This window comes from Colossoma macropomum, unplaced genomic scaffold (assembly GCF_904425465.1).
Source record: "Colossoma macropomum unplaced genomic scaffold, Colossoma_macropomum, whole genome shotgun sequence".
Classification (NCBI taxonomy): domain Eukaryota; kingdom Metazoa; phylum Chordata; class Actinopteri; order Characiformes; family Serrasalmidae; genus Colossoma; species Colossoma macropomum.
In genome coordinates, this window is record NW_023494795.1 from 20,851,166 (window position 1) to 20,878,588 (window position 27,423).

Here is a 27,423-nt window from a genome sequence, read left to right on the forward strand (position 1 = left end):
ATCAAATCCTCACAGCAATGTTCCAGATCTAGTGTAAAGTCTTCCCAGAAGAGTACACTGCAATTCCACAATTTGTTTTAACTCAAATTAATTAAGTGTGTTACGCAAAAAACTGAATATATTCCACGTTTTACTTAACTGTTTTACATTAGGGAACGTTTTTGATGATTTCATACATTCGAACGGTGAAGTTACTTAACAAATATGTATAACTGAGTGAAACTAAGTAAGCTGTGTTGTTTAACTAAAATACAGTAACATATTTGATTTGCTAACACAATCTTGTTGGGTGAAACATTTCTTTCCCGTTGGCTCATGGCTCTTTCTGTTTGCATATTGGGTGCCTCTTTCTTTTTGTTTTACTTACCATCAACATATTTTCATTCCACCCAGGCTGTCTTTCCTCAGGCATATACTTTTCATACATGTTTTACTAAGCTGCCTGACCTTGTGTTGTTGACTAAGAGGGTGAGTTATCATTGTCTTTGCTGCTGAGTGCGGGTCTGTGCTGGTGGATGACCAAATTCACACTAAGGGTTAACACTAAGTGTTTGGCAGAGTGGTCAATATCACTTAATCAGAAAAGGTTTCTTAATTACCTCTTGAATCCTATAATTAAATTGGGATTTTAGGTCTAACTCAAAAAGTTCAATTAAAATAGCATTTATTGCACAAATGTGCATTTATGTTAATCTAACACAAAAATTTTAGTTATTCTAACATGCAGTGTGTAGTATCTTAAGTCCATTGAACTTAAACATGCTGGTTTGTTCACTAGTGCTAAAGTAATTTTTTAGAGCATTGGGTTACCTCAATTTTCTTAAGTTATGTGAACTTATTTGGGCTTACAGTGTAAAGCCTGTAACTGCAGCAAAGGGTAGCAAATGCCTTATTTGTATTCTTGATTTAGAAAGAAATCTATACACCGTTTTATTTTTTCCTCCTGAGGTCAGTTCATTTTTATGACCATTTCCAACCTCCATTTATCCTTTACAATTAAACAAGCAGTTTTGTTACTTTAAGACTAATATAGTTAAACATGCTCTGTCCTGATTTGCTGTCCTATGTTAAGCATCATTCAAAAAGCAGTCAAGACTGAAATACCTCTTATAACTTCAGTGTAAATGGGCGTGGCTAGACAGCTGTAGGCTGAATGGGCGTTGATAAATGTATAAGTAAATAAGTTGATTTTTGTGACATCACAGAACCAAAAAATTCAAAGCAGGCTGTTTTAGCAGATTAATTTCCATACAGGTATAGTAAGAACTTTGGGTAAATTGTATGTGCCGCAATTTTAGCAAAGTTTACATGCTACAATAAATGCTGTATTTCAGAAAAGTGAAGAAAATTCAATTTTCCACGATATGGGCTCTTTACAGTGATGAAACTGACCTGAAATAACTTGCTGAACTGCTATACTAATACACATCTAATACATGTTTTTCTACCACAGGCTGTTTTAGGAGCCCAGAGTCTGTGTAGAAAAGAGTTTTCTACCATCCTAATGCATGAAAGTTAATTAATTTCAGTTAATCTGAAAATAAAATTATCAAACACTGCTAGAATTTTAAAGGGAGTTGTCATTCTGTTTCATACAAGCAACATTTTTAAATGTAACATCAGACATAAAAATATCCTTTTATTTGTTATATAGTGAGTGTCATTTGTCATTTGAGTCATTTGTCATTTGAGTCATTTGCTGTCATTTGTTCATCTTGAAGCCATCTACAACTGGAATTGAATGTGAAATCTGGTTGGAAGTATTAATCTCTAGAATTACTTGGCTATAAATTGATCCACAATTTCATATGTACACAGAGTACACAGATGTGCATGATAGTCTCTTTAGCAAATAATTTGCGAAAGCCTATGGAGGGGTGGGGAGTTGTAACTTCCAGTGTCACTCTCAAAGACTCACAGATGAAACTGTGTTCTGAGAACAGCAGATGTACTTTAATGTGCTCAGTCAGCCTTGCCTAGTCTTGCGTCTGGCAGACATGAATCACTCCCAGTGCTGCAGTGTTAAAAGTGAGATAATGTGTGTACACCAAAGCCAGTGCTGTTGTACTAATGTGTGCAGTGTATCCTGAGTTAATTAGGCCTAACCATTAATGACTGAGCCTGATTTGCAGGAAGCTGGTTTTCTGACTCAGCATTCACAGGCACTATGGGTCTCTCCCTATGGACACCACATATGCAGCTGTGCAGACATTGCTAATTATAACAAACCGATTTGCACACAGGTTTAGCATCTGATGAAAACAAAACTTTTTTTATGAGGAACATTGTCAGGTGCTGCTGTGTTCGTCATAGTTAGGGGTGTAAGACGACTATTAGAGCTAGGCCTTCAGTGTGGGCAACAGATGTCAAACGAGGAAGAAAAATATGTTGACGATAATGCTAATTTCTGTGAGCTCCCCTATAGGATTTCTGTAGTCTGTTGCTGCTAAGCTAACAAAATATTCACATGAATGTTTTTTGACTGTTCTAGCTTAATTATGGACATTTGAAGCCTGTAAAGGATGTTCCTTGTTTTGGTTGAAGCTTGTAACATGCATATTAACATATACTTTACCTTGAAGCAGTTTTACAGTAACACCTTCAGAGCCCTGGCACAGCAACTGCCACTGTTTTCCATTTTAAACAAAAGACTAAAACGCACTGGTCAGGCTAGCACTCATAATCATAGTCAGTAATGTATCTAAGACTCACAAAATTGGCCCCAGCCATCAAAAAAATGGTCAGTGGATGAAAACATCAGTGTCAGTTCCTAATTATGTTGGTGGTTAATCTGACATGTGCCAAATGAGAGACCCTTAGAAGACCGATGGTATAGTTTTATATTTCAATTCACTGCTTTGAATGTTTCCTTTTTCCTATTTTCAACACTGTACTGAAATCATTACACCCTTAGTCACTGTATATGAGACTAGTAAATTAGAATCACTTTTTACACATAATTGATTCCTAATTTGCATAATTCACTTACATTCACATTTACAATTACATTTTGCAGATGTGCTTATCTATATTGTTGCTATTAACTACATTATAAAATGTCTAATGTAGAATTTATGTAGCATTATGGTCCTGCGTTTCTACTGTGTCGTAATTCTGCTTGCACGTTGAAGGCAAGATTAAAACTAGGAGGGAAGCCTGAATAAACAATACAGGGAACTTACAGGGCCCATTTAGCCTTATTGTTTTGAGAACAGCCATCTCCTACACAGTACACATATCCACCCTCCCTCATTAAGCAAAATGAAACAGTTCCTGCTGATAATGTTCAGGGACCTGTGTCAATTTGGCATTGTATTGCAAGCAAAGCAGATGGAGAATCTTTTAGCTATATTAGTCAGGGCACTCCTTATTCTTTGTAATACATGCAAAGGCATGAAGCACGAGTAACCACTGTAATACAGACTAATCTTTTCACTGTCATTTTAGTTCACTTGTAATTATTTCATAACCTAGAATTAGAGTACAATGAGTCTGCATTAACTGGAATTCACTACAGATCTTAGCCAGGCGCTTATTCACTACATTATTATAGCTAATAACCCTAAATCAAAATTAAGAAATTTGTGTGAACAAATGTTAGTGCTACACCCTGTGGGCCTGGGTTGAAGCAGGAACTGCATTAACTTTGCTCCTGTATACAAAAAGCTCCATCCAGCTTCAATTCAAGGATTAGCAATTGACACAGAGGTGTCTCACATATATGTACGCACAGTAAGGTCAAACCCGGGATGACTAATCATCGCTTATTTGATCTGTTTCGGAATTTATTAACCCAAAAAAGGCTGAATGTCCTTCATCTAGAGCACAATCTGGTCAGCATAGCTGTTTCAACACAGTACCAGGTCAAACTCCACAGTAACATTCACTAAACAAACAAACATGTTTTGTGTCAGGCAAATATGGGTAGGCTTTCCCTAACTAGAGCTGCTGGCTATGAGATTATGAGTGGCTAAAATAATCCAAAAAAGACTGCAAGGCAAAGATTTTCATACTTCTGTCATATCACGCTGTTTTAATAAAAGTATTCGCTAAAACATATCTTCATTTTTTAGCTATGATGCCATTTCTGTGAAAGCATTTGTGAGAGCATTTCTCCTTCTAGCAGTCCTGCATTTAGAAAATGATGTCATCTACAGTTCTTTCATTCTTCTGTCTCCTAAGCTGCTCTAAGCCACTATTTAGAGTAACAGAATATATTTAGGTATCCATACAGTGCATCTCTTGATGTTAAACATTTCTCTTTTCTACAAAAGCACTACACTGTGGTATTGCACGATACACTGATATTGTATGTGGACCTACAATTTTGTGACATTAGCTCTTTACTCCTCAACTAGGAACCAATGAGATTAAGAGCTGATAGTTTTGATTTGTATGAAAACTAATGCAAGGCAATATTGAAAGTCAGAATACTCATTCATTGACACAGATTCATTGATTGATTATTGACTTTATATACAATAGAACCATGTTTCAGTATCAAAAATTTGAGCATTAATTACAATATCCAAAATTCCTCAAGACATCTAACTTTATGTAATGTGTTGCCCACCATAAAGATCAGTAAATGATAAGTTTTCCTCTTGTGCTGCTCCACATTTTTCATTGGACAGTATGAATTCAAATCATGATGACCAACTTAAGCTCTGAATGTTGATGCATTAAACGATATAAATGACTGTGGCTTTAAAGACAGTTCAACTGGATAACGGCTAAAATAATGAATGGGTATTCTTTTATTCGCAGCAAACCTAAAAAGAGGTGTTAAAATGACAGTTATAAAACTTTTGGGTTTATGCTGAACAGTACTCCTTCAAATCTGCAACCACACCTCTCAAACACTTCACATCAAGTGAGTCAAAGCAGTCCAACCCTGACCTAATACTACAGGTTTCCCTGCCTTTCACAAAAATGCTTATGTTGCTCACTACATTACTTAAAAAAAGCAAAAACAAACTAACCTCTGTACCATGTGAAAAGTAAAAAGCATAACTTTAATTTTCAAGAAGTTGCAATTTCATCAATGAACTAGATATACTTTTTTTTATTATTTCTTCAGCATAACAAATTGGTCAAAAGAATAAAACAAAGCATTTATTGTTAATTTATTAAGACAAAAATAGTTTTGTCTGACTGCATTGCATGACTGTGCAGCTGATGGGTGCTGTACTTGCAGACCAGGGTCCAGAGCACCATGAAAGATCCAGGTGACTGAAGGGAGTGGGATTTAGCAAACACTTTCTGGTGTCCAAAATCAGTCCAGAAATGCTCAGTTTAGTCAGTGGGTACTTGTCCTCATTCCCTCAGTAACGTTACTGGTAATTCTCTCACTGTATGACTGCACAGTTCTATTTAACGTTGACTCATCTCTTGTGAAACACCTCTGGCTTGCACTTCACACGAAAAGACCAAAGAATATTGACACCCAAATACACCCCCCCCCCAACAAAATAAAGGAAAAGTTAACAGACCGAGGGGGGAAACTCATATAAAATAGTATCTCAGACTATTTGTGAGCATGAATGGAGTTCCCAGAATTATGCATTGCTTTCATGGTTAAGCACTTTTCACTCACAAAGGCTGATTTCTCTCTTCATTTTTGCATTCTTGTAGCACAATGGCAGTTGAATAGAAGTTAGCAGATATCTTGCCATTTCTAAGACAAATACGTGGATAACACATCTGTAGAGAGAGTCCTTGGAGTGCGAGTGAGCCAGCGAGAATGAGAAAGGGCACGTGGGGCTTCCATTTCATTCATGGGCAAAATCTGGCTTCCAAGAATGCAAAATGCACACTGAATACCAACTTACTAACAATAGTGCCTTGGTTGAAAAGAAAGATGATCAGTGAGCAAACCAAAACTTTCCAATGAATTAAAAAGAAATCGCTCTTAATAACAGGAAAAAAAAATCTACAACTCTGTAATACCTCCAAAACAATACTTTATGTAATATTATGAGATGGTAATTGTCATTTGAATGTAATAGAATTATCATAGTGCCAAAGCAAACATAAGAGCCAGCCAAAAGGATTGGTACAGAATATAAAAGAAAACTGTTACAGGGAGTCAAAATCAACAGAAAAAGATGATAATCAAACTTCTTTTTGCTGTCTGATCTGAGAAGCCACTTTATTTGTTAAATGCTTCTGTTTCATATTTTCCTTGCTTCATCATTTTTTTTCCTTTTTGCACTGACCAGTTCAACTGAACAGTACATTAAGATTTATAATTTGAGGTGAGCCAGGTCAGCCCCTCATACAGTCCGTCACCTGTTGTAGCACAGGAGGGCTGAACGTACCAATTTCTATCTCGGATCCGGGTCAAGCCGAGCTTCTCTTGGATCTCGTGTGGTTTCATTGCATCAGGCAGGTCTTGCTTGTTGGCAAAAATCAGGATGATCGCATCCCTCATCTCTCGGTCGTTGATGATGCGGTGCAGCTCCTGTCGAGCCTCATCTATGCGATCTCTGTCAGCACAGTCCACCACAAAGATAAGCCCCTGAGTGCCTGTGTAGTAGTGCCGCCAAAGGGGTCGGATCTTATCCTGACCACCGACGTCCCACACGTTAAACTTAACATTCTTATAGGTGACGGTTTCAACGTTGAAGCCGACAGTTGGGATGGTGGTGACAGACTGTCCAAGTTTCAGTTTGTAAAGAATGGTCGTCTTTCCAGCTGCATCAAGTCCAAGCATCAATATTCTCATCTCCTTGTTGCCAAAGATCTTTGAAAGCATTTTCCCCATCTTGTTGGTCGTGCATATATTATGGTTATCAAGGAGAAAAGGAAAAAGTCCAGGCTTTTTTTTTTGGTTTTGTACCTTTGGCTAGATTATGTGCTACTTTAATACTTCTGGGTGTAACACCACAATGCTTAGACACTGTAACAGAATGCAGAAATATTGCTTCACAACTCTGTCAGTCAGATCTCTTCAGCGACCCAGGGCAGAAGCTTTTGTGCTATCAGATGGAAGAAATAAAAAAAAACACCTCAGTGGTTTAGCTAAGCTAAACTGACTGCCATAGTTAGACGAAACTGAAACAGCAAACCACGAAGTTAAAATGTGCTCAGGGGAGGGTGTGGATTAGCAGCCTTCTTCTTGAACCTGTCGCTGAGTGCTGGTAGCTCATCAACAAAAGGGCACCTTACGTTTATTTGGTGTCAGCTAGCCAAGGGTAGGTCCTTTCCAGCTCTCGGAGCAGCGCCGTCGCCTTCAATGCAGAACTGCTGAGGAAGAGGTGGACTATCTTAGACTTCAAATTAAAACAGCGGCGCCGAAACAGGCCCTCTCGACAGCCCGCAGCAGTTCAGACTTCCTCCTTGTACGCCGGCTGTCCCCTCGCCCGATCCAGCACATTCAAGCGGCGGGATTCGCCTCAAGAGTTCATGCTTACAATTACAGTCTTTAATGGCGTACCAGCGAAGTGGAGGCTGTAGAAAATTGCCCGAGAGAACTCCAGAGGTCATTGATTCCTTCGAGTTTTCCGTCCTCCCTCTCTCTTCTCTTCTCTCCCTGAAACACAAGAGCGGTTGAGAAAAGGGAGGGGTATCAGACAGACAGACGGAGCACAACTTTAATCGGCCACTCTGTTGTCTAGTTTTCTCGATAAACGGAAAATCTCGCAGGAGCCAGCGCCGCGGCGACGTGGCTCCGGCTACAGAGCGGGCGAAAATACGGTAATTACCTTCAAAAAGCGGCGGGCACCCGCTCCCCAGACCTTTCTCTCCTCTCTTCCCCCTCCGAGTCTCTCTCAGTCGCACAGCCGTGGTGCTGTGTTACCGGAAAAGGTGCGGACCTGCTTCACCCGCCACTTCCTCTGCTCGGAGCACACTCGAGTCTGGAGCTGAGCGAAATGGACGCCATTCAGGCTCCAACCACCTGGAAGTTTCCGTTTTTCGAAAAATAAAAACAGGGACGGGGAAAGGTTTCCGGGATTTAAATATACGACATAAACCAACTACGTGTTATTTTTTAATAAAAAACAAGAGGCGTAGAAGCTCATTTATTTTACACATTTATACCACAGGGGGCGTCCTGCTCAGTGGCGTCATTTTACGTGAGAGGGCGGGAACAATGACGTGCAGACGATTTTAAATAATGCTGCACAGCCCAGGCTTTAAGACTAAGGCTTTAAAGCTACAAACGTTAAATCGTTAAAGTGTCGTTTTGCTAAAATAAAGCTGTGTTGTTGCTTTATAATTCATAGATCTAGATATGTGCAAAAATATCCCGACACCCTTTCTTACTTAGTGACTACAGCAGCTGCTTTAAGGTGCATCCTTTGCTGACAAAGGTGTTCAGCTTGTATAATCCACATAGAATGTCCATAGTCAATAGAATGGGGTGCTCTGGAGCGGCCGTACATGTAGTTCTCCCAATGCCCAGCGTTGGCTAAAGGGGTATAAAGCCCCCCAGCATTGGGCTGTGGAGCTGTGGAACTGCGTTGATATACCAGTTTACCAGTTTACACAATCCAACCCCCCCCCCAACACACACACCACCCCAAACATAAAAGAACAACCAAAACATGTTTAGTGTACAACATTTGTTTTCATTGAAAACGATGAAATAGAAGTTCACCCAAAAAAAGCTTTGGTGACATAGCTGTTACATATAGCTCCAGTGCAAAACTAAAGAAGCACACTTTGGACAGCAAACATGCCTTGACTGATCTGCTACATATGGGGTAAAGGTAAAAGGGTAAATTGTGTATATTTTTTTCAGAGAACTGTTCTTTTAGTACACCATAATTTCAAAAGAAATGTTCGATACAAACGTTTGGACGTGAAAGAAGACGTTTCAGTAAAAAAGAAGACACTGAGCAATTACAAATTAGATTACCAAAAAAAGTGAAGTAGCAGATCTGTCCAGCCGCCCAGCTTTCACAGAAGTTCAGTAAACATTTTGGTCATATTTGCATTTTATTTGCGTTTCCCTTGGTCATCTCACTGCTGGTCACACTGAATGGAAAGTCAGAATGGAAGCCTTATATAAGCCAAAACCTTATAACATAAATAATATTAGTAATTTTATGATTAGTAAAAATGTACTATTAAAAGTATGTTTGGGGAAGGTTTCTGAGATTTTGTGAGGTTATTGATTGCCTTATTTCAACTGTAAACAGTGAGGCCTGCTATAATCTGCATGATTAACTCGAATATGTAGAATATGTAGTCTATTTTGATTACTTTCAATAGGTAATGGCAGTAAGGTATGCAGTGACAGCTCACTAGTGTGCCATATTTTACATTTATGTTTCGTTTGGGTTCAGAGGAGGTGTGTTACAAATACTCCTATACCATGTTATATGTAACCCTAATTTTTCTTCATTTTTAAATTTATTTTTAACTTTTATTTTTCTGCCTTTTCTTTCGCTACATGTATTAGTGAGTTATATAAATCCATAAATCCAAAAACTGCTCTGCACCTGAATTGGCTTTACAGTTTGTACCTAACTGATGGCCTGCATTTCAAAAGTTCAGAAAGCACAGTGTCCTTGTTTGTTACATTTCTGAACTGCAAATTGTAAATAGGGCAATGGTGCAGTGTATAGCGCTGTTGCCTCACAGCAAGAAGGGCCTGGGTTTGATTCCCGGCCGGGCGACTTTCTGTGTGGAGTTTGCATGTTCTCTCTGTGTCTGCGTGGGTTTCCACCAGGTACTACAGTTTCCTTCCACAGTCCAAAGACATGCAGTCAGGCCAATTGGATGTGCTAAATTGCCCCTAGGGGTGTGTGTGTGAGTATGTATGTATGTATATGTCTGTCTGGCTGCCCTGTGATGGACTGGTGACCTGTCCAGGGTGTATCCAGCCTTCCGCCCAGTGACTGCTGGGATAGGCTCCAGCTCCCCCCGTGACTTTGTAACTAACACCTAAAGCCTCCTGCATAACAAAGAGCTGAAAGTGCAACTGCAGTTGAATATGTATGAAACTTGTTACAATTTGTAGGCCTAAACTGGTGATATGATAAAAGAGGAACATTTTTTAGTTAAAAGGCCCATATTCTACATTACTCATATTCATTTCTGTGCCAAAACAGGCATAATTTGTTTTTTTACGTAATTCATTTTCTAGTCTCTCTTTGTTCCTTAGAATAAAATATACTTTTTTGTTGCTGTACCTTGAAAGGTGGTACATGAAAATGAGCTCGGTTCTGATTGGCTGCCCTGTATTGTGCCTCATTTGAAAAGCAGTATGTGCTGAAACACTGTTTATACCCTCAGTGTAATGGGTGCAATGAAACTGCTGCAGACTGAATAAGCAGATATATGTAAATGAGTTTATTTTCGTTACATCACAGGAAGAATAAATTCGAAATGGGCTGTTTTTGCATCTTAGTATCTAGATATGGACTGTAGAGACTGAGGAGTAAACAACGTGCTTTTTAAGTGATACAGTGCTCACTTTCTACATCAAACATATGATAGAAGTCCTTTTAAGCTTACAATTTATGGTATGATAAATCTAAAGGGATGAAGTTTTAGAAGTTTGCAGCTGTAGAAACAAAACATTATTGTCCATGTAGCCTATTGGAAGCTAACTACATTTAAAATTAGGCTTTATAGAAAAGATGGGCGCCTAGTAAAGCTGCTATAGATCCAGTCATTACATTCAGAGACTAGAAAATGTTGTCTCTTTGCATAATGCTATTATAATTAATTAGGAAAACACCCTGTTATGGGTGTATGGGCGGTTTTAAACCGGACCCAAACGGCCAATATGCTCCAGTAGCGCCAGCACATTCACACCTGGGGCTGCCTGTCCAGTGCGCATGCGTGGAACATTCTTGCCCTTCAGCGTCGCCGTGTGTAGAATGAGAGCTCGGTTTGTCGACCACATGTTGTCGGACAGATAACTTCGAACAAGTTTAGATAAATCCTCTTCTAAGCAACGTTTCATGGAACATTCTGGTAAGTAAGCACCCAGCATAGACGTTCCTTATGTTTTTTTCAAGAGAAGCTGCTTTTCTGCAGTCTTTGCTCAGGCGGTATTGACGGTAGTACGTGTTAGCTAGTGCTGCTAGCGCCTAGCTTTGTAAGAGCGGAGTAGGCCCAGAAAGAAACCAAGGTTGTTCATTTACTTGTTAGTTCCAGTCAAATTAAACTGCTTTTAAACTAACGAAGCACACGTAACAAACATGTATATTTACTACAGGGGACGTTTAAATGTGTCAAAGCACGGCGCTAATACTCGGTTTGTTAGCTATTGAGCGACGCGTTAGCTGTTTAGTTAGCAAGTTAGCTAAGTTGGCTTGGTTAACAAGTTGTGTAACGATAGTTAGTAAGTAGCTTGTTAGTTCGCTATTTACTATTTACAAAATGTCTCTCAGTGAGATTAGTACATCCATGAATCTTCTGGAACTGGCAGTTATAAGCGAACTGTTTTTTGTCCAGCATAGCGTGCAGTTAAAAAAAGAGCGCACCCTTTCAGCTGGCTAGCAATGGCTGACGCGAACCTACAGAGCTGGCGTTAACCTAGCTTACCTAGTGAGTTAGCAAGATGTTGTTTGGTAGTTTTTGTTAAGAGTTGTTAATCAAGGTTTGCAGAGCACTAACTGCGTTATGAATTGCTTATGGATTTTCTGCACGTTTATGTAGGTTAATCAATCGTAGGTAATGTAAGTTTACTTGTGCGAACTATTTTAGGAAAGCATGCATGAGGTCAGATTCCCAAACGAGCACGACAGCTGTAGTTACCGATAAGGTAGCTGGTGAAGTATTTCGCTTTTGAGTTGTTTTGTTTTACTTTGTAAGGTGACTTGTTACTGATGTTCTAGTAAGTATTCTCCATACGTCCTGCGTGGTAACCTTACAAACAAAACACATGCCAACGCATAGTGTCTTAATTGCTCGACAGACTTGCAAAACCACAGTCTCCTCGAGCAGGGATGTTGAAGTCTTCAAAGTCGTTCTTGAAGGGTCGGATAGCTACCCAGTTTGCCCACACCTAATTAAGCTCCTCTGTTAACTGCCAGGTTTAGTGTAGTTATTTGTTCAGGGAAATCCCTGGCCTGTGCTGGACGCCAGCCCTCCAGGACTAGAACACTGTCCTAAAATCACTTTAATTGTATATTTTAAGTAAGATCTGCTTTCATCTGGAGTCATTAAATGAGTTTAAGTCTGAGTTGTCTTTTTCTTTTCTTTTAAGACTTGGATCTCTCAGACGAACCAATGACAGGAATGGTTGATACGAATACCCCCGACAATGGGGACTCTACTGCTATGGAAGGAGCAGGAGATGGTTTCATTTCTTACCTTCCTAATTTAACCCAAGATGCTCAGTGGACAATGGACCAAGTACCTGATACACTTGCTGACCTTGCAAACCAACAGAACTTAGACCAAGACCATGTGCAACAGGCTGCTGCAGTTGAGCAGTTCTCAGTGGATGGGAATTCAAAATCAGTGGAGCAGAAGTCTGGTATTTCTGAAGACAGTGCCACAGAACAGCCCGAAAACTCTGCACATGATGTTGGAAGTCAATTAGAAACGACTGAACAGACAGCAGATAGCCCTGATTTGAAAAAACTGAGCTCGCAAAAGCAGGCTGAGTCAGGCAATTCAGAAAGTCCTGCCAATATGGAGCTTGAGGATGCCTCCAAAGAGGGAAGTGAGGATGGATCAGGTGATGTGTCTGTGCAAAAGCCTTCCCTTCCTTCTGAATTTGAGAGGCTTTATAAAGTAGTTGAGGATAACCCTGAAGATTTTAATGGATGGGTCTATCTTCTGCAGTATGTGGAACAAGAGGTGAGTGCCACATAGTCTAATGAACAGATTAAACAGCAAGCAAGCAAAGAGCCATGTAAAAAATGTGGAAGTTAAAACATTTGTATGTCTATTCTAGAACCACCTGTTGGCTTCAAGAAAGGCATTTGATGCCTTTTTCCTACGCTATCCATACTGTTATGGTTACTGGAAGAAATATGCAGATATTGAGAAGAAGCATGGTTGCATACAGATGGCGGATGAGGTAAGGGATGTTTTGCCTGTACATACAGCTTAGTTTTATTTGCCATTTGCAGCTCCATGGGAAACAAATGTAGACTTGCTGCTGCATTTTTCTTTCCCTTTCAGGTATACCGTAGAGGTTTGCAGGCCATCCCACTAAGTGTTGACCTGTGGCTTCATTATATAGCTTTTCTAAGGGAGAACCAGGACACCAGTGATGGAGAAGCTGAAAACCGCATACGAGCGTAAGTAAATTCTTCCATTTTGTGCCTTTCCCCAGTACAGAAAATAAATGGCCAAATGTAGTGGACCTGGTTGCATGGTGATTGTATTTTTGTGTATGTTCCCTTTCAGTGCTTATGAGCATGCAGTCCTTGCTGCGGGTACCGACTTCCGGTCAGACCGTCTGTGGGAAGCTTATATTAACTGGGAAACTGAACAAGAAAAGCTGGCCAATGTTACAGCTGTCTATGACCGTATCCTGGCTATTCCTACTCAGCTGTACTCCCAGCACTTTCAGAGGTTTGTGTTATAAATAGTATATAAATTGACTGTTTTGATGGACATCCAAGGGAAGCGCAAAATGTGTGTGTAATTTCATGTTTGTGCATTTGTTATTGACTAGTACTTTGTCTATTCTTTTCAGGTTCAAAGATCATGTGCAAAACAATAATCCCAAGCACTTCCTGTCTGAAGAGGAGTTTGTTCAGCTGAGGTTGGAGCTTGCTGCTGCCAATAAGCCCACTGGCGATGGAGAGGAAGAAACCCCCAGTGAGGAGCTTCCACCAGGCACCGAAGACCTTCCTGACCCTGCAAAGGTAAGAGCCCAACCCTCAGTCTGTGTGGGTATGAAACTTGACAGAGACAGGGAGGGTCCTACCTGATGCTGGAGAGAAGCAAAACTGTACAGGTTTGAAGAGGTGTCTTTCCGTTAGCAGCCAGTGAATACCTGAGGATTCCAGTTGGCATCCATTCAGGGACTCGATAAAAGTGGGACGGGACCGTGACGGAATGACACGTCCCTCAACCCCTCTCCCCCCAGCAGCACGGCTTGGGCCACAGCTGATGTGCAGGGTGCATACCTTACTTATCCCAGCGCAAGATTCCACTTGTTTCTCTCGAGCTCATGGTGATGTAAACCCTTGGTAGCTGGACATGCAGTTTGCACATCACTCGAGATAAGTTGAATGTGTAATTATAATGTGAATTCTCATAAATATGTCTTTTATCCTCTAGAGAGTGACAGAGATTGAGAACATGCGGCACAAGGTGATTGAGGCACGCCAAGAGATCTTCAACCACAATGAGCATGAAGTCAGCAAGCGTTGGGCCTTTGAGGAAGGGGTAAGTGTTATGTTTACTTTCATACTAATGGTTCATTTTGTTTCCTGAAGAATAGCATGTGGTTTAGGTGAAGGAGCTTTTGCTTTAAGAGGAGCTGAAAATGGGAACAGAACTTTTATGTTTAATGTAAGTTCAGAAATTGTGTTCTGTAGCTTCAATAATTCTTATTCACCCTACCGCATAGATCAAGCGTCCATATTTCCACGTAAAAGCCTTGGAGAAGACACAGCTCAGCAACTGGAGGGAGTACCTGGACTTTGAACTGGAGAATGGGACACCAGAGCGCGTAGTGGTTCTGTTTGAGCGCTGCCTGATTGCCTGTGCCCTTTACGAGGAGTTTTGGATAAAGGTAAATAGAGCTCCCTTCGCAGAGACCTTTCCTCCCTCCTTCCCCCATCAACGATTTCACTTCCTCAGTAAAACTTCCTGCACTCTTTGCGTGTAACGTTGATATTTGACTGTATTTGTTGTATTAGGGGATGGCCAGCTTGCCACACAAGATTTGAGTCCAGCATATGCCAACTTCGTTGCATCTCTCCGTCTCCCACTACCTTACAGAAACTTATCTTATTGGTTCCATAAAGGTGCTGATGGGTTTAAAACAGAAATTCTCAAAACGATCTTGTCAATGGAAATTCACTGGTGCAGGAATCTGAAATGAAAGCTTAATTTCTGTGTGTTTTTTCCCTGTTTTCTTTTATTTCCTCTCTGTGTATCTCCCTCTTTTTCCTTCTTTACTTCTGAAGTATGCCAAGTACTTAGAGAGCTACAGCACAGAGGGAGTGAGACATGTGTACAAGAAAGCATGCACCATCCACCTACCCAAGAAACCTACAATCCATCTTCTGTGGGCAGCTTTTGAGGAGCAACAGGGTAAATTTCTTTCACCACACCATTTGAACTGATGTATTCAGGCGAACTTCATGCCGTACTTCTGTAGCTTTTCAAACTCCCATTCCTGGCTTTCTTTAATTTCTATGGTTTCATTTTGTTTCTTCAGGGAACATTGAGGAGGCACGAGGAATCCTGAAAAGTCTAGAGGAGGCAGTTCCAGGCTTGGCCATGGTGAGACTACGTCGGGTGAGCCTAGAGCGTCGACATGGGAACTTGGATGAAGCTGAGGCACTACTGCGGGATGCCATGAAGAATGGAAAAAATGCAACCGAATCATCTTTCTACTCTGTGAAACTAGCTAGACAGCTCCTCAAAGTGCACAGAAGCGTTGGCAAGGCTAGAAAAGTACTGCTAGAGGCCATCGAAAAAGATGAGGTAAGGCTGTTGTGTGAATTTCCACCTCAACACCCCACAGATTTATTTTAAGCCTGACTCGAGACATGGTAGCTCTGTTTTGCATGTTGTCTTTGTGGTGTTAAAGAGGTAATAAAAGTAAAAAGGATGCATGTTTGTTTTGAAAGGAAGTCTGACTTGTGTTTAAATATTTTGTTAGGTTTATACTTCCCTGAGTATTTTCAACACTTGTCTTGTTTGTGGGTAAAGAAATCTTAGTTACATTTGTCATTAAATGTTACTATTTTCTTTTCTGACTTTTACTGTATTATTTTGTAATATGTTTGTAATGCTTTGTGACTGTTCACGCTTCCAACTTTTGAAGTGAATAGTCTTTGGTTCCCATGCTGAATGGCCTGAAGCTTAGATTTCAAGTGTGGGGTGTGTTTGGTTTTGGATTATATTTATTTATTTATTTATATATTTTTTTTCTTTTAAACCAGTTTCTATTTGTTAGGCTCATCTACCTTCCTCTGCTTAGTTTGTCCTTGAAATTGCGTATGTAAGCTTAACTAAGTCATCTGTATATGTGTATTTTAGACCAATCCTAAGCTGTACTTGAACCTGCTAGAGCTAGAGTACAGTGGGGATGTGCAGCAGAATGAAACAGAGATCCTGGCATGCTTTGATCGAGCTCTCAACAGCCCAATGCCTTTGGATTCACGTGTGACTTTTCTCAACGGAAAGTGGAGTTTCTTGAGGACTTTGGCAGTGACATAAACACGTGAGTAAAGAATTTAAGTTTTTGTCAGTTCTAATAATTTCTTCCTGTTAGTGTTTAGTTAAACTTTGACTAGCTGGGAAGCAGTCAGTTGAACTTTCTGGTTGTGCTTTCCACTGCAGGGATGTGGACCTGTAATGAAATTAAATCCCATGTAGCTCATTTAGCTGTGGGCTGATGCTAGCAAATGCATGACAAATTGAGCAGCCTTAAATAGCTGTTTTGCTTACTGTTGAAATTCAAATTACAGATGTTTTTAGACTTGAAAAGAACAAACGTTTTGTTTACTGCTGAGGTCTTTGCAACTTGACATCTAAGCTTAGAAAGAACAGACTTGATGACTTTGCAGCTTCTTGGTTTCACTTGGTTATTTGATTGTAGATTGTCTTGCTCTATTGTCAGGTTAGTGGAAAACCCACCTGGAACGTGTCAGTCTGCCTCGTTCTGGCTTCTCTCTGTACAGGTGGTGCTATTTCTGATACCATGTAGAAAAAGTGAAGTGTTGTTTCTGTTCCCTGCTTAGGCTTGTGACTGCATATGATCATCATCAGGCACTTCTGAAAGAACAAGAATCAACAAAGAGAAAAGCAGAGAATGGGTGAGTTACCACTGAAATCTTTCTCATCAGTTTTCCAGGGAAATGGCCTTAGCAAAAACAAAATCCATTTAACAGTCAGAGGCTGTAAATGGTGTTGTCTGCAGGTTTAAAGGAGAGTTCTATTGATTTTTAAAAATTTCTGCACAAAAATCTTCAAGTTCATCAAGAGCGGTTTCATGTGAAATGTTGAATTATAGAGAAAATGGTGGTGATGGGACCCATGTGGGTTGCAGTGTCCACAAGTGTAACCATTTTATTCACTTTCCAAAACGACCAGTAAACTCACTTGTGTAATGTATTTTCAATCCCAGTCCTGGGGACCCAACACCATGCACACGTGTGCTTTGTCTCATCCAGCACACCTGAAATAACTAAAGTGTGACTGACTGGGTCAGATATGTAAAGAAACCACAAAAATATGCAGAGCAAAGGGTCACCAGGACTGGGATTGGGAACCCCTGTTTTAGAGGCATCTCCTCAGATATTTGGTTCCTCATCTCCACCACTGAGAACAATTCTGACTTGGTAAGATAAACAATACTATATGCGTACACCTCTGCAGGTCTCAAGAACCAGATTCAAAGAGACAGCGTATGGATGATGGCTCAGCAGCGTCAGGCCAGATGGTGCCAGACATGCAGGCCAACCATGGAGCATACAACTATAACAACTGGTATCAGGTCAGTGTTTACATAGCTGCTGCATGGACTGCACTTGTTTTTGAAGTCTCTTTGTCTTCTAAATTTTCAGGTGTCAGTCTGCAACTAATGATCTTGCATGAGTTGTAATTTTGTTACCCCACATTTGCAGAGTAAATATGCTAGTAGGAAATATGCTGCAGGCATATTGATTTAACTCTCAGGCTTTCTGAATACATGCTTTAAAATGGGGTCGTCAAACACTGGTCCTGCACGGCTGGTGTCCAGCACAGTTGGGCTCTATTACTCCCTGATATAATAACCCTGATAATTAAATAAAATCAGATGGTAGAAAACTGTGCTGCGCTCCGGCCTTCCAGCACTAGAGTTTAATGTAAGTGTTTAAAATGATCTGGTTGCTGTTTTGTAAAATCACTTTATTTTTGCATTTTCACAGCAATACAACTCATGGGGAACTCAAAACTCCTGGGGCCAGTACAGCCAGTATCAGTATAACCAGTACTACCCCCCACCCCCCACATGATGACCTGAAGTATGATGGAACTCTGATGTCCTTTTTATCCATTCTTACTGATTCTCATTGACATTCTCAGTCGTTTGACAGTTTACTTTGTTTTTGAGCATGTGTGTTGCAAATGAGTTTTCCTTCTGTGGAAAAAGTGCAAACAAGTTTAATTTTAGCTTGATTTATAGTGTGGTCTCTTTTTGGAAATTTAGTAGTTTGAAAGATTTGTATGGAAGAACCTGAAATCTTTAATTCTTTAACCTTATCTCTGCTCTCCTAAATGTGATGTCATCTTGTTTTCAGAGCCAAAAGTGAAATGAAGGCTTTTTATTTTGACTTTTGAATTTCATAATAAAGAGATTGGTATCCTTGACTGTGTTGTTGTGGCTTATTCAGAACTTGTGCTGAAGGTGTAGATCCATTCTGGCTGTGTCCCAAATACATCTCAAGTCTTGGCGTATATAATTTGTTGGTCGCCACTCATGCTTTCAGCAGTGACCACAGAACTGCTGGGTATTTGAGTGGTGGACCTCTCAGCCTAGCAGTGCACTACCATGCCAGCAGTGGCCCAGTGGTCAGAAATTGATTCATGTAGAATAGAGTGGAGGGTGGCTGACAAGCTAGATGGGCACCCATCTGTAACTACATTCACAGTAGATTTTGTAAATGATAAGTTGTTCAAGTGTACACCTAAATGGACATTTGTTTTTGTTGTGTTTTCACCACACACCAGTCTTACATCTTTAATAATACCCTCTTGTTTTCTGGCTGGTATTTAAGTGTATTTTATTTGTAAGCAGTTGTGCATTTTCTTTTTTTTAGTAAACAGATTTACAAGGGCTTGAGCTATGTGAAAATAAAATATCAACTCATGGTCCATTTTATTGCTTTTCAGTATTGACTGTAGCATCTAGTTTATGACTGAAGAAGAACAGTGATCATTCCTCTGCCCAAGAAAATAGTATTAGTTTTGATATTGGTATTGGGTTGAAAAGGAAAGAACATATGTCCTTTCTGTGTACTGAGATGCACTCCTGCATTATACAATTAAATGTCTATAATAATTTGATACACATCTGCTCATCCAGTGTTAAAGTAGCTCAAGCCACTAACTAGAGGAGAGTGTGGATACTTTTGATACTGAAAAAACAAACATACAGCAGTTTAAATTTAATTAGATATACTGGAGATGAGACATCTTCCTAAAATACATGATTTAACAGGTGTTTTAAAGAGAGCTGAATAAATAACTGATAACTGATTTTTTAAAGGCAACAAAGAACTATGTACAAGATTAATCATATAGGAAGGGCACATTTCTCTGATTTTCGAAAAAAGGGAAAAAATACATATATGTACACACACACATACATGCGCATATATATCTATATCTCTCTCTCTATATATATATGGTTCCATAATAACACTTTTCATCTATATTATATTCAGCTCGGTCGCACTGGTGGGTGTTGTCTACACGTGACGTATCCGCTTCCCGGCATTCTTTTCCTCGAACATGCGCAGATCGCGCTCTGCGCAGGTCCTTTTCTCGCTCACTGTGGAACGACGAGCACCGTGCGGCGTAAGGCCCGTCTCTTACTTTACTCATTTATCAGCTTTATTCTTTCACTGTGGCACCAGAATAAGACTGTGATTCAGTGTTAAACTTTAGAATATGTGTTTGGCCAGTTTTCCGGCTTATGTGCTGTATATTGAGAACGTTTGGCTTCTCTTTTGACCGCGTGTCTCCGGCGAGTGCTGCTAGCTAGCTAAACGCTGTTAGCGAGGAGCAGCTAAAGCTAAAGCTCTCTCTAACTTCAGCCGGCGTGCAGTTTTCTAACGGGGGATACGAGAACGTTTATAAGCAGTAAATAGATCTGAGTTGTGTTTATTTCACAGAGACACGCCGTTTACTTGATGCAAAATGGAGCATCTGTTAGGAGAGGTCACGTAACTTAGAGATATTTTCTTTCACCCAACGTTAGCCAGTTAACGTTAGCTGTTAGATGTATTTATGGAATATGAAGTTAGAGTAAGATAGCAGCAGCATAAATGGAGACAACTTTGACACCTTAATGTTTATTACTTAGCATCGGTTAGTAGTGACTTTCAGCGAGCTGACTTGCCGTTACAGGTTTCTTAACGCTGGTATGGAGTTAGAAAGCACTCGTTTCTAGACTAAGCAAAGCATACTGCTGGTCCAAAAGTGTCCAGACAACATTCTGATCATCGTTATTGAGCTCATCTAAGGTGCACCCATTGGGTTGTGCATACCCATCTTAAATAATCTCCATAGAAAAGCATTGCCAAAAGAATATGACGCTCCCTAAAAGCCACAGATTGGCTCGAGGAGTGTAAAGCCCCCTCAACGCTGGCCTGCTGGCCTATGGAGCAGTGAAACTCCATTCAGTACGTTTGTGATGAGCTGGAGTGCTGTTTGTGATCCAGAACTAATCATTTAACATCAGTGACTGACCATGGTAATGTTCTTGTGACTGAATGCAATCAAATCCTCACAGCAGTGTTCCAGCATCCACTGCACAGACTCCTAACTTTGGTCCTGGAGCACCCATTGCCCTGCACATTTGTTTTGTCCTGCTGCAAAACATCATTTCACATCAGGAAGGGCTTGGTAATGAGCTGATTAGTGGGAACAGACTTGTGTTCCTGTGTGCAGGGCAGTGGGTGTTGCAGGTTGGGAAGCATTGTTCTAGTGTAAAGGCTTCCCAGAAGAAATCCCCGATTAATACTCTTGATTGTGGGGAAAAATGGGTGATGAGCAGGTGTCTACAAACTTTTGCACACAGTGTGTCAATTCAGAAAACAGTTGAAAAATGAAACACTTGTGTGTAAATTACAAGGAAGCACCTTTAGAAAATTCTTGCAGTGGCTGGAAAATAATCACTTTTTTTTCCCTCCCAAGAGATCAACATGCAGCTCTTCCTCCGTGCACAGAACCTACACACCCTTGAGGTGACCGGACAGGAGACTGTCCAGGACTTAAAGGTGATGAATTTAGTTTTTGATGGTAGTCCAGACTACATTAACTTAGGTACTTTTGTTAGTATTATCATGTTTATATGCAGAAAACTGACTGAAGCTGTTCTGTTTTATAGGCCCATGTCCAGACCTTGGAGGGTCTGTCTGTGGAGGACCAGGTGCTTGTGCTGGCTGGTACCCCACTCGAAAATGATGCTGTCCTTGTGAACTGTGGCATTTCAGAGCACTGCACCCTTGAGGTGGTTGGCAGACTTCTGGGAGGCAAGTTACACACATTATCAAATTATTTTAACACTCATTATAAAGCATGTTCTTTGGCTAAAGGGAGCCTGTCTTAACTTTCTTGTCTTGTTTCGCTGTCTTTGTTCATAGCGTTTTTAAATTAAAAGAGAAATATTTGCTCCATTTGGACTAACCAGCTGTATTCTGGAATAGATAGGAATATTATTCATTTATACCCAAGCTTCCTTACTGTGAGGTCACTTGAATTATTGTAGTAATGCATTATTTCAATTATCACTTATTTTTTTGCAAGAATGTCGCTGGAATGAGCTTTGCTTTCGTTTGTTCTCCTCCTAGGTAAGGTACACGGTTCCCTTGCTCGTGCTGGTAAGGTACGAGGACAGACACCCAAGGTGAGTGTAAAAGCCATGGGCACATATTTTCATGCTGTCTTTTTTTTTATTTTTATTTTTTAAATAGACAGGTAGCACTTTTATGGTCTCAAGTTACCTTTTTATTCTGGCAAGAGGGTTGTAGAAGTTTGCATACATGCGTTGCTTTGCCAGATCCCCTACCAAACAAAACTAATGGAGCTGGCATGCAGGACATATGCTGCATGAGTCATAGAATAAGTAGTAATTTTCATGTGAAATGCCTTTTTGTTTGGATTCTATTTAAGTTTGACAGACATGGCTTTATAAAAGTGTTTTGAAAACAATATCAACTCCTGTTTTTAGGTGGACAAACAGGAGAAGAAGAAAAAGAAGACGGGCCGTGCTAAGCGCCGCATCCAGTACAACCGTCGCTTTGTGAATGTGGTGCCCACCTTCGGAAAGAAGAAGGGTCCCAATGCCAACTCCTAAAGTCTTATGGAGAAACTTGTTCATAATAAAGTTGCAGCTTGAACATAAACACTATGCCTCATCTTTTAGCTAAATGAAGGTTTTCAGTGGTTCCTCACACCAATTTTATATTCACTTGTCTTTGGATTGGCATGGTTTGTAATAATTGGAGGGGAGGTGTGGTTTAAGGAAACTATTTAGTTCAATTTCTTTTATTGTAACGTTTCAGAACATGCAAAATAATGTCAGGACACCAAAAGGGAGGCACTCCTCAGTAATATGAAGAGGAATTTTTTGCTGCTTTCCACAGTAGTACGTTTTAACATGAAGGCCAACACAAACATGACCTCACAAATAACTCCTGTACTAATGGTTAGTCTTTCTCTGTTGAAACGGAGAACATGGGGCAGCTTAACATGTACAGTTCTTGGCCAGTACGTGCATGCTAGTTTATCCATGTATTAATCAATGGATACCAATTCAACCTCAAAAATAAGTTTAGCATTTGGTGGAATTCTGGTAAAAAGCAGTTAAGAAAAAAGGCACAATGTTGAAATATTAACTTAATTAAAAATTAAACATTCATATGCACAAACTGAAGGCATGCAGAAATGATCAAGTTGTGTATATAAAATACAGTATAAAACTTGGCTTATGCTGTAATCCTCAAATATTGCCCTTATATTTTTAATGAAAGAAATTACTCGACATTTTAGTCAGTACTGAAACTGCAGTTAATCAACCTGTCTAAGATCAACATCAACAGCCATACAGTGAAAACACTAGAAAAGGATACTTAGAATCAGGAAGACCCTTTTTACCGTAAGCCCACTCTGATTCAATTTCCAGCCGTGCAGTCTCGCCTTTACTCATGGTCAGGAGACCCTCATCCCACTGTAAATATGTATGAAAATAAATATTAAAAAGCTGGGGCTGAAATTCTGCATATTTTTATTAATAATAATAATAATAAAAATATTTTAAACGATGAACAGAACACCTCACCCCTCTGATAACTTTGCCCATCCCAACCTTAAAAGAAAGTGGTTTGGCCTGTTTCTTTTTCCGTGCACCTGCAAAGATGATAGTGGAAATTACCATTTGTCCACCAAATGCCCAATCAGGGCAATTATCTTTGCGTGATTGATCTAAATCACTGTTGTGACAAAATCTATGAAACGGTAACTTTTTAAAAGAGGGTAAAAGTGTTCAGCATTTCCAAGTAATTTTAGACTGTTTCTATTGATTCTTCACAAATATTTCATGCAATGTAAGGACAGTTGGTGTAAAACATGACGGAGATAATTTTGTTCTCCTTTGCATGGTATTATACTAAAACATTTTTAGGTCCAACATAAATCTTGTAAAGGCATACAGTAATATAGTGTGTGTGTGTGTGTGTGTGTGTAATATATATATATATATATATATATATATATACACACATACACACACATACATACATACACACACTTTTTTTTTAACTCATCAAAATCAATAGAAACTGTGTACTAAAATTTGTAGAAAATGCCATACTTAAGTTTGTTCTCTGTAGAGGTTGTGCACCAAAAATATCAATAAAACAATTTTACAAGAAGTATTTGAACTTTTGCATATGACTGTATATATATAACGCATTTGGGAGGGCAGTAGAACACATACCAGTAGGGATGTTGGTGTCAAAGACAGTGCCATCCTCAAGTGTGCCAGTATACCAACATGCCACTGTATCACCCTTTTTGGGGAAGTTGGTCTTATCTCCTTTCTTTATCACTGTCTTTGTGAACTTGGGGGGTCCCTGTTCAGTAAAAATAAATCAATTAATAAATATATGAAATAAACATTAAACAACCTCTAAAGCTATGCAGCATGCTTAAATTAGAATAAATCAATTGTAACAGCAAACAGCACACTGTAAATCTATTTTATCCATGTCAGATTGTTTCATGCCCCAGTTAGATACCTCATCCACAACTTCTGCAACTTCTGTCTTTGTTTCTTTGTTCTTGTCTTCAATTTTGACAGCTTTCACATCCTGAGTCACCTCCTCCACTTCTGTGCCTTTAAATCTCTGTCGATGGCAGAAACAGTTAGCTTGGTCATGCTCAGAGAAGCCATTCAGTTTGGAGGACAAATCTTGAAATTAAACTTAATCAAATAAGATCTAGTCATTTCACAGTGAATCACTGTCTAATGCTTACCTTGCTCTCGAAGAGCTGATTGTAGGCTACAATGAGCTGCTCCTTTTTTGCGGTCTTTGCGACATTCTTGATATTACCCAGAAGTTTGTGCTCGGCAAGAAACTGAAAAAATATACAAAAATATTGCACGAAAATCTGCCCACTCACACTTAAGTTCCCATCTTTTTCGAATTTTTCGGTTCCACCTTAAGTGGTCCAGCAGTTGAACCTTCTGTACAGGCGCCAGAGTGGAGCTGCCGTACCATTTAAGGAGGAACGGAATATTACTAAGATGCTAAGTTTAGCTTCGTTCACACTGCTCTCTACTGGAGAGACATTATAAACATTTTCATTTGGCAACGTTTAGTAACATGTACATACACTAGACTGCTGGGGCTACAGCCAGTTCTATTTTTATCTACAGCCAGTTCTATTCTTTTTTTTTTAAGGCAGGAGAATCCATTCAGAGGACTCTCCTGCATGTGATCATCTGTTACAGCACGTAGGCTATCATGCAGCTGTGGACACCAGGCTAACCTTTGCCTGCTCTCACGCCTCAGCGGCACAGCAGCTAAAAAGACAAAGAATTCCTCGGCTGGGGTATGAAGTCTGCATACCGAGTGGGAAGCGTTATCCTGGATAAACTTGATAAGATCTTTTTTGGGCACATCGTCATTTTTCAGTTTCTCATCGCTCCATTCTCGTGTTGGTTCAGCAGCCATTTTCCTCGCAAACTTCACGACCTTTCACTCCACGCGTGATTCTAAGAGCCAATCAGCGCGCTTTATGCTGCCCCGTGACTCAGTGCTGTATTACAGTCAATTGTAGTTTATTGTCATAAGCACTGATAGTGTTTCATTTTTGTGGAAAATAGCAGAATATCAGAATCGTAAAGTAGTCCTGCGCACCAGTTCAGTCACACTGCCTGTCTGTGTAGACACGGTGGTATATTGGTGTCTGTTTTGTTGATTATAATCAATAACGTCTCTGGTACAACGTGTTTTTAAATGAGTCCCCAAGTCAGCATACTTTGCCATGGATATATATAAACCATATAAACCATGAAGTGTTTCTGTTGGTTTTGTAATATGTTTTGGCCTTTTTAATGGGTTGACATCACTATGTAAAGGATTCTAATGGTTTAACAGGTGATCAATGGCTGATTCTAAATGCATTGCATGGTTTCCTAATGGAATCCAAAAGTGTTCTACAGGAAACTAGTGGTCAATTCCCATTAGAAAGCAAAACCATTAGGTTTTAATCCTAATGGTTTCTAATTGTCCTTTTTTTCAGCAGGGTTATCTTCTCATAATGATGGTTTAGTATCTCATAATAATGACTTACCATATCATAATTATAACTTAGAATCTCAAAATTATGAGAAAATTATCTCATCATTATGAGACACTGGGTCATTGTTATGAGATACCAAGTCAGGAATCTCATTATTATGAGATAACAAATCATAATTATGATATGCTGTGTCATAATTATGAGATATTAAGTCATAATTACAGAAGACATTCTAATAATTATGACTTACTAAATGGCTGTAAAAAGGCTTCCATAGAAGCTGGTCTAAAAGGCCTTTGAAAAGAAAATGAAATCATAAAAATAATGAAATGCAGTTAAAGCACATTAAAGTGCATTCGTTCATGTATCAGGTGTGCAAGTTGAAAAAAAAATGAGAGCCTCAAAACTGAATAGTTGGACTGGAATGTGGGTGTTGGTTTTATAATTGTCAGAACTTTTTTTTTTAAAGAACATGCTTTAACATTGTGTGAATAGGATGCCATTTGTGCCCCAGTGATATTAAAGTTACAACTGTATGTAAAGATAAAATACATTTTAAACCTAAGTGTCCTTAACAACAACCTATGTGCATGTTTGAGATAAATAACGAATCATATCATTAATAAAACATATCTACAGCACTTAGAACTTAGCCTTTTGTCTGCCCCAGCTCACTGTAACTACTTTATCTTGAAATATAAGTCCTTCAAAAAACATGTTTTTGCATTAATGTATGAATCCATGTAACTTCTTATGCTTGAAACACCTTTTTTCAAGAGTCATCCAAGCTCATCCAAGCGTCATCCAAGCTCACAACATTCACTCAACCCTGTTACCTGAACACATTCACACCTATGAAATATCTGGAAAATTCACAAGTCACATGGTCAGCAAGAAGCTGATCATCCAAGTGAAGATCATGGGAATAACAAAAATCTCATCCTTTTTTCTTTATTTTCAGTGGTATTGTGGTATGTTGGGATGATGAAAGTACAAACCCATATTAAAGCTTGAAAGTAAATTATTAATTAAAACAATAAATTATTAGAATAAAATGTTAATCATTAGGATGCCGTTAATGTGATTATGCCATTACCTGCTATATAATTTAACCACATTTTGTATGCTAATTCTGTGCTGCTAATTACTTTCAGTGCTGTAATCATTTAAGCTACGGGTCAGCAAAGAAACCTAAAAAATTGAGCTATTGTTCCTGAGCTGGATTAACACATAAACAAAGTTTCATTTGTAAGAGTTAGAAATAGCACCCCAGTTGTGGAATTTCCAAAAAAGTTTGGGCACCACTGGTCAAAATACATGTTTTGTTGATTTTGTTGAAAACACATCCACTACAGAGAACACAAACAAGTTTGAAAATAAAACATAAAATGTAAAATGTGCCACAGTAACTTTTGCACAGGCCACATTTTATGTTATATTTTTTTCCAATATGTTAAATTCAGGACATAAACAGTAACTGTGCATTAAAATATGCAGAAGTTTGCTCTATATAGAGGATGTATTAACTTATTTTCACTGAGAAAACGAACAAGACATCTAATTCGCCCAAACCTTTGCTTTTTTTGTCTTAGTGTTAAGATTGGGTATTTGCCCAGAACATGCTATAGTATTCACATTGGATCAACAGTTTAAGAGAAATGTAGGCTATGGCCTTAACTTATCCATCTATCTAAGAGCAGGTGTTATTTGAGTGGGTTTATTCTCAGCATAGCAGTAACACCAACAGGGTAGCGGTCCGGTAGCGGTTGTAGCACTGGTATGAGAATGGTCCACCACCCACAT

At 39.4% G+C, this 27,423-nt stretch overlaps 4 protein-coding genes across 4 annotated transcripts; 2 read left to right on the top strand and 2 right to left on the bottom strand.

Annotated features, from left to right (window-relative positions):
• Positions 1-5,049: 5,049 nt before the first annotated feature.
• On the bottom strand, positions 5,050-8,020 carry arf6a (ADP-ribosylation factor 6a). The gene is made up of 2 exons (XM_036581816.1): positions 7,707-8,020; positions 5,050-7,534 (listed from the first exon to the last, which is right to left on the bottom strand). The coding sequence occupies exon 2, from the start codon at positions 6,764-6,766 to the stop codon at positions 6,239-6,241; it is 528 nt and encodes a 175-aa protein (XP_036437709.1). The 5' UTR covers positions 6,767-7,534; positions 7,707-8,020; the 3' UTR covers positions 5,050-6,238.
• A 2,755-nt stretch (positions 8,021-10,775) lies between these two features.
• prpf39 (PRP39 pre-mRNA processing factor 39 homolog (yeast)) lies at positions 10,776-18,456 on the top strand. The gene is given in 15 exon segments (XM_036581815.1): positions 10,776-10,932; positions 12,170-12,768; positions 12,866-12,991; positions 13,096-13,214; positions 13,324-13,491; positions 13,616-13,787; positions 14,206-14,313; positions 14,498-14,662; positions 15,060-15,186; positions 15,314-15,582; positions 16,141-16,273; positions 16,276-16,324; positions 16,845-16,919; positions 17,482-17,599; positions 18,015-18,456. Coding segments are annotated over 15 exon segments (2,328 nt in total). The 5' UTR covers positions 10,776-10,919; the 3' UTR covers positions 18,102-18,456.
• A 1,131-nt stretch (positions 18,457-19,587) lies between these two features.
• On the top strand, positions 19,588-22,217 carry faua (FAU ubiquitin like and ribosomal protein S30 fusion a). Its single transcript, XM_036581819.1, has 5 exons — positions 19,588-19,665; positions 21,007-21,089; positions 21,200-21,344; positions 21,663-21,718; positions 22,043-22,217. Exons 2-5 carry the CDS (start codon positions 21,015-21,017, stop codon positions 22,166-22,168), a joined length of 402 nt encoding a protein of 133 aa, XP_036437712.1. The 5' UTR covers positions 19,588-19,665; positions 21,007-21,014; the 3' UTR covers positions 22,169-22,217.
• Positions 22,218-22,343: 126 nt separating this feature from the next.
• fkbp3 (FKBP prolyl isomerase 3) lies at positions 22,344-25,089 on the bottom strand. Its single transcript, XM_036581817.1, has 7 exons — positions 24,945-25,089; positions 24,349-24,450; positions 24,111-24,218; positions 23,810-23,945; positions 23,153-23,220; positions 22,944-23,041; positions 22,344-22,663 (listed from the first exon to the last, which is right to left on the bottom strand). Exons 1-7 carry the CDS (start codon positions 25,047-25,049, stop codon positions 22,609-22,611), a joined length of 672 nt encoding a protein of 223 aa, XP_036437710.1. The 5' UTR covers positions 25,050-25,089; the 3' UTR covers positions 22,344-22,608.
• Between the last annotated feature and the right edge of the window lie 2,334 nt (positions 25,090-27,423).

What these genes read in the sequence shown, in the direction of transcription:
- faua (XM_036581819.1), top strand. Translation starts at nt 21,015, where the DNA reads ATGCAGCTCTTCCTCCGTGCACAGAACCTACACACCCTTGAGGTGACC. An exon ending in GGTTGGCAGACTTCTGGGAG is followed by an intron (nt 21,345 to 21,662) that starts GCAAGTTACACA and finishes TTCTCCTCCTAG; the next exon opens with GTAAGGTACACGGTTCCCTT. An exon ending in TACGAGGACAGACACCCAAG is followed by an intron (nt 21,719 to 22,042) that starts GTGAGTGTAAAA and finishes TCCTGTTTTTAG; the next exon opens with GTGGACAAACAGGAGAAGAA.
- arf6a (XM_036581816.1), bottom strand. Translation starts at nt 6,766, where the DNA reads ATGGGGAAAATGCTTTCAAAGATCTTTGGCAACAAGGAGATGAGAATA.
- fkbp3 (XM_036581817.1), bottom strand. Translation starts at nt 25,049, where the DNA reads ATGGCTGCTGAACCAACACGAGAATGGAGCGATGAGAAACTGAAAAAT. An exon ending in TTGCAGAAGTTGTGGATGAG is followed by an intron (nt 23,946 to 24,110) that starts GTATCTAACTGG and finishes TTTACTGAACAG; the next exon opens with GGACCCCCCAAGTTCACAAA. An exon ending in TGACACCAACATCCCTACTG is followed by an intron (nt 23,221 to 23,809) that starts GTATGTGTTCTA and finishes TCATCTTTGCAG; the next exon opens with GTGCACGGAAAAAGAAACAG.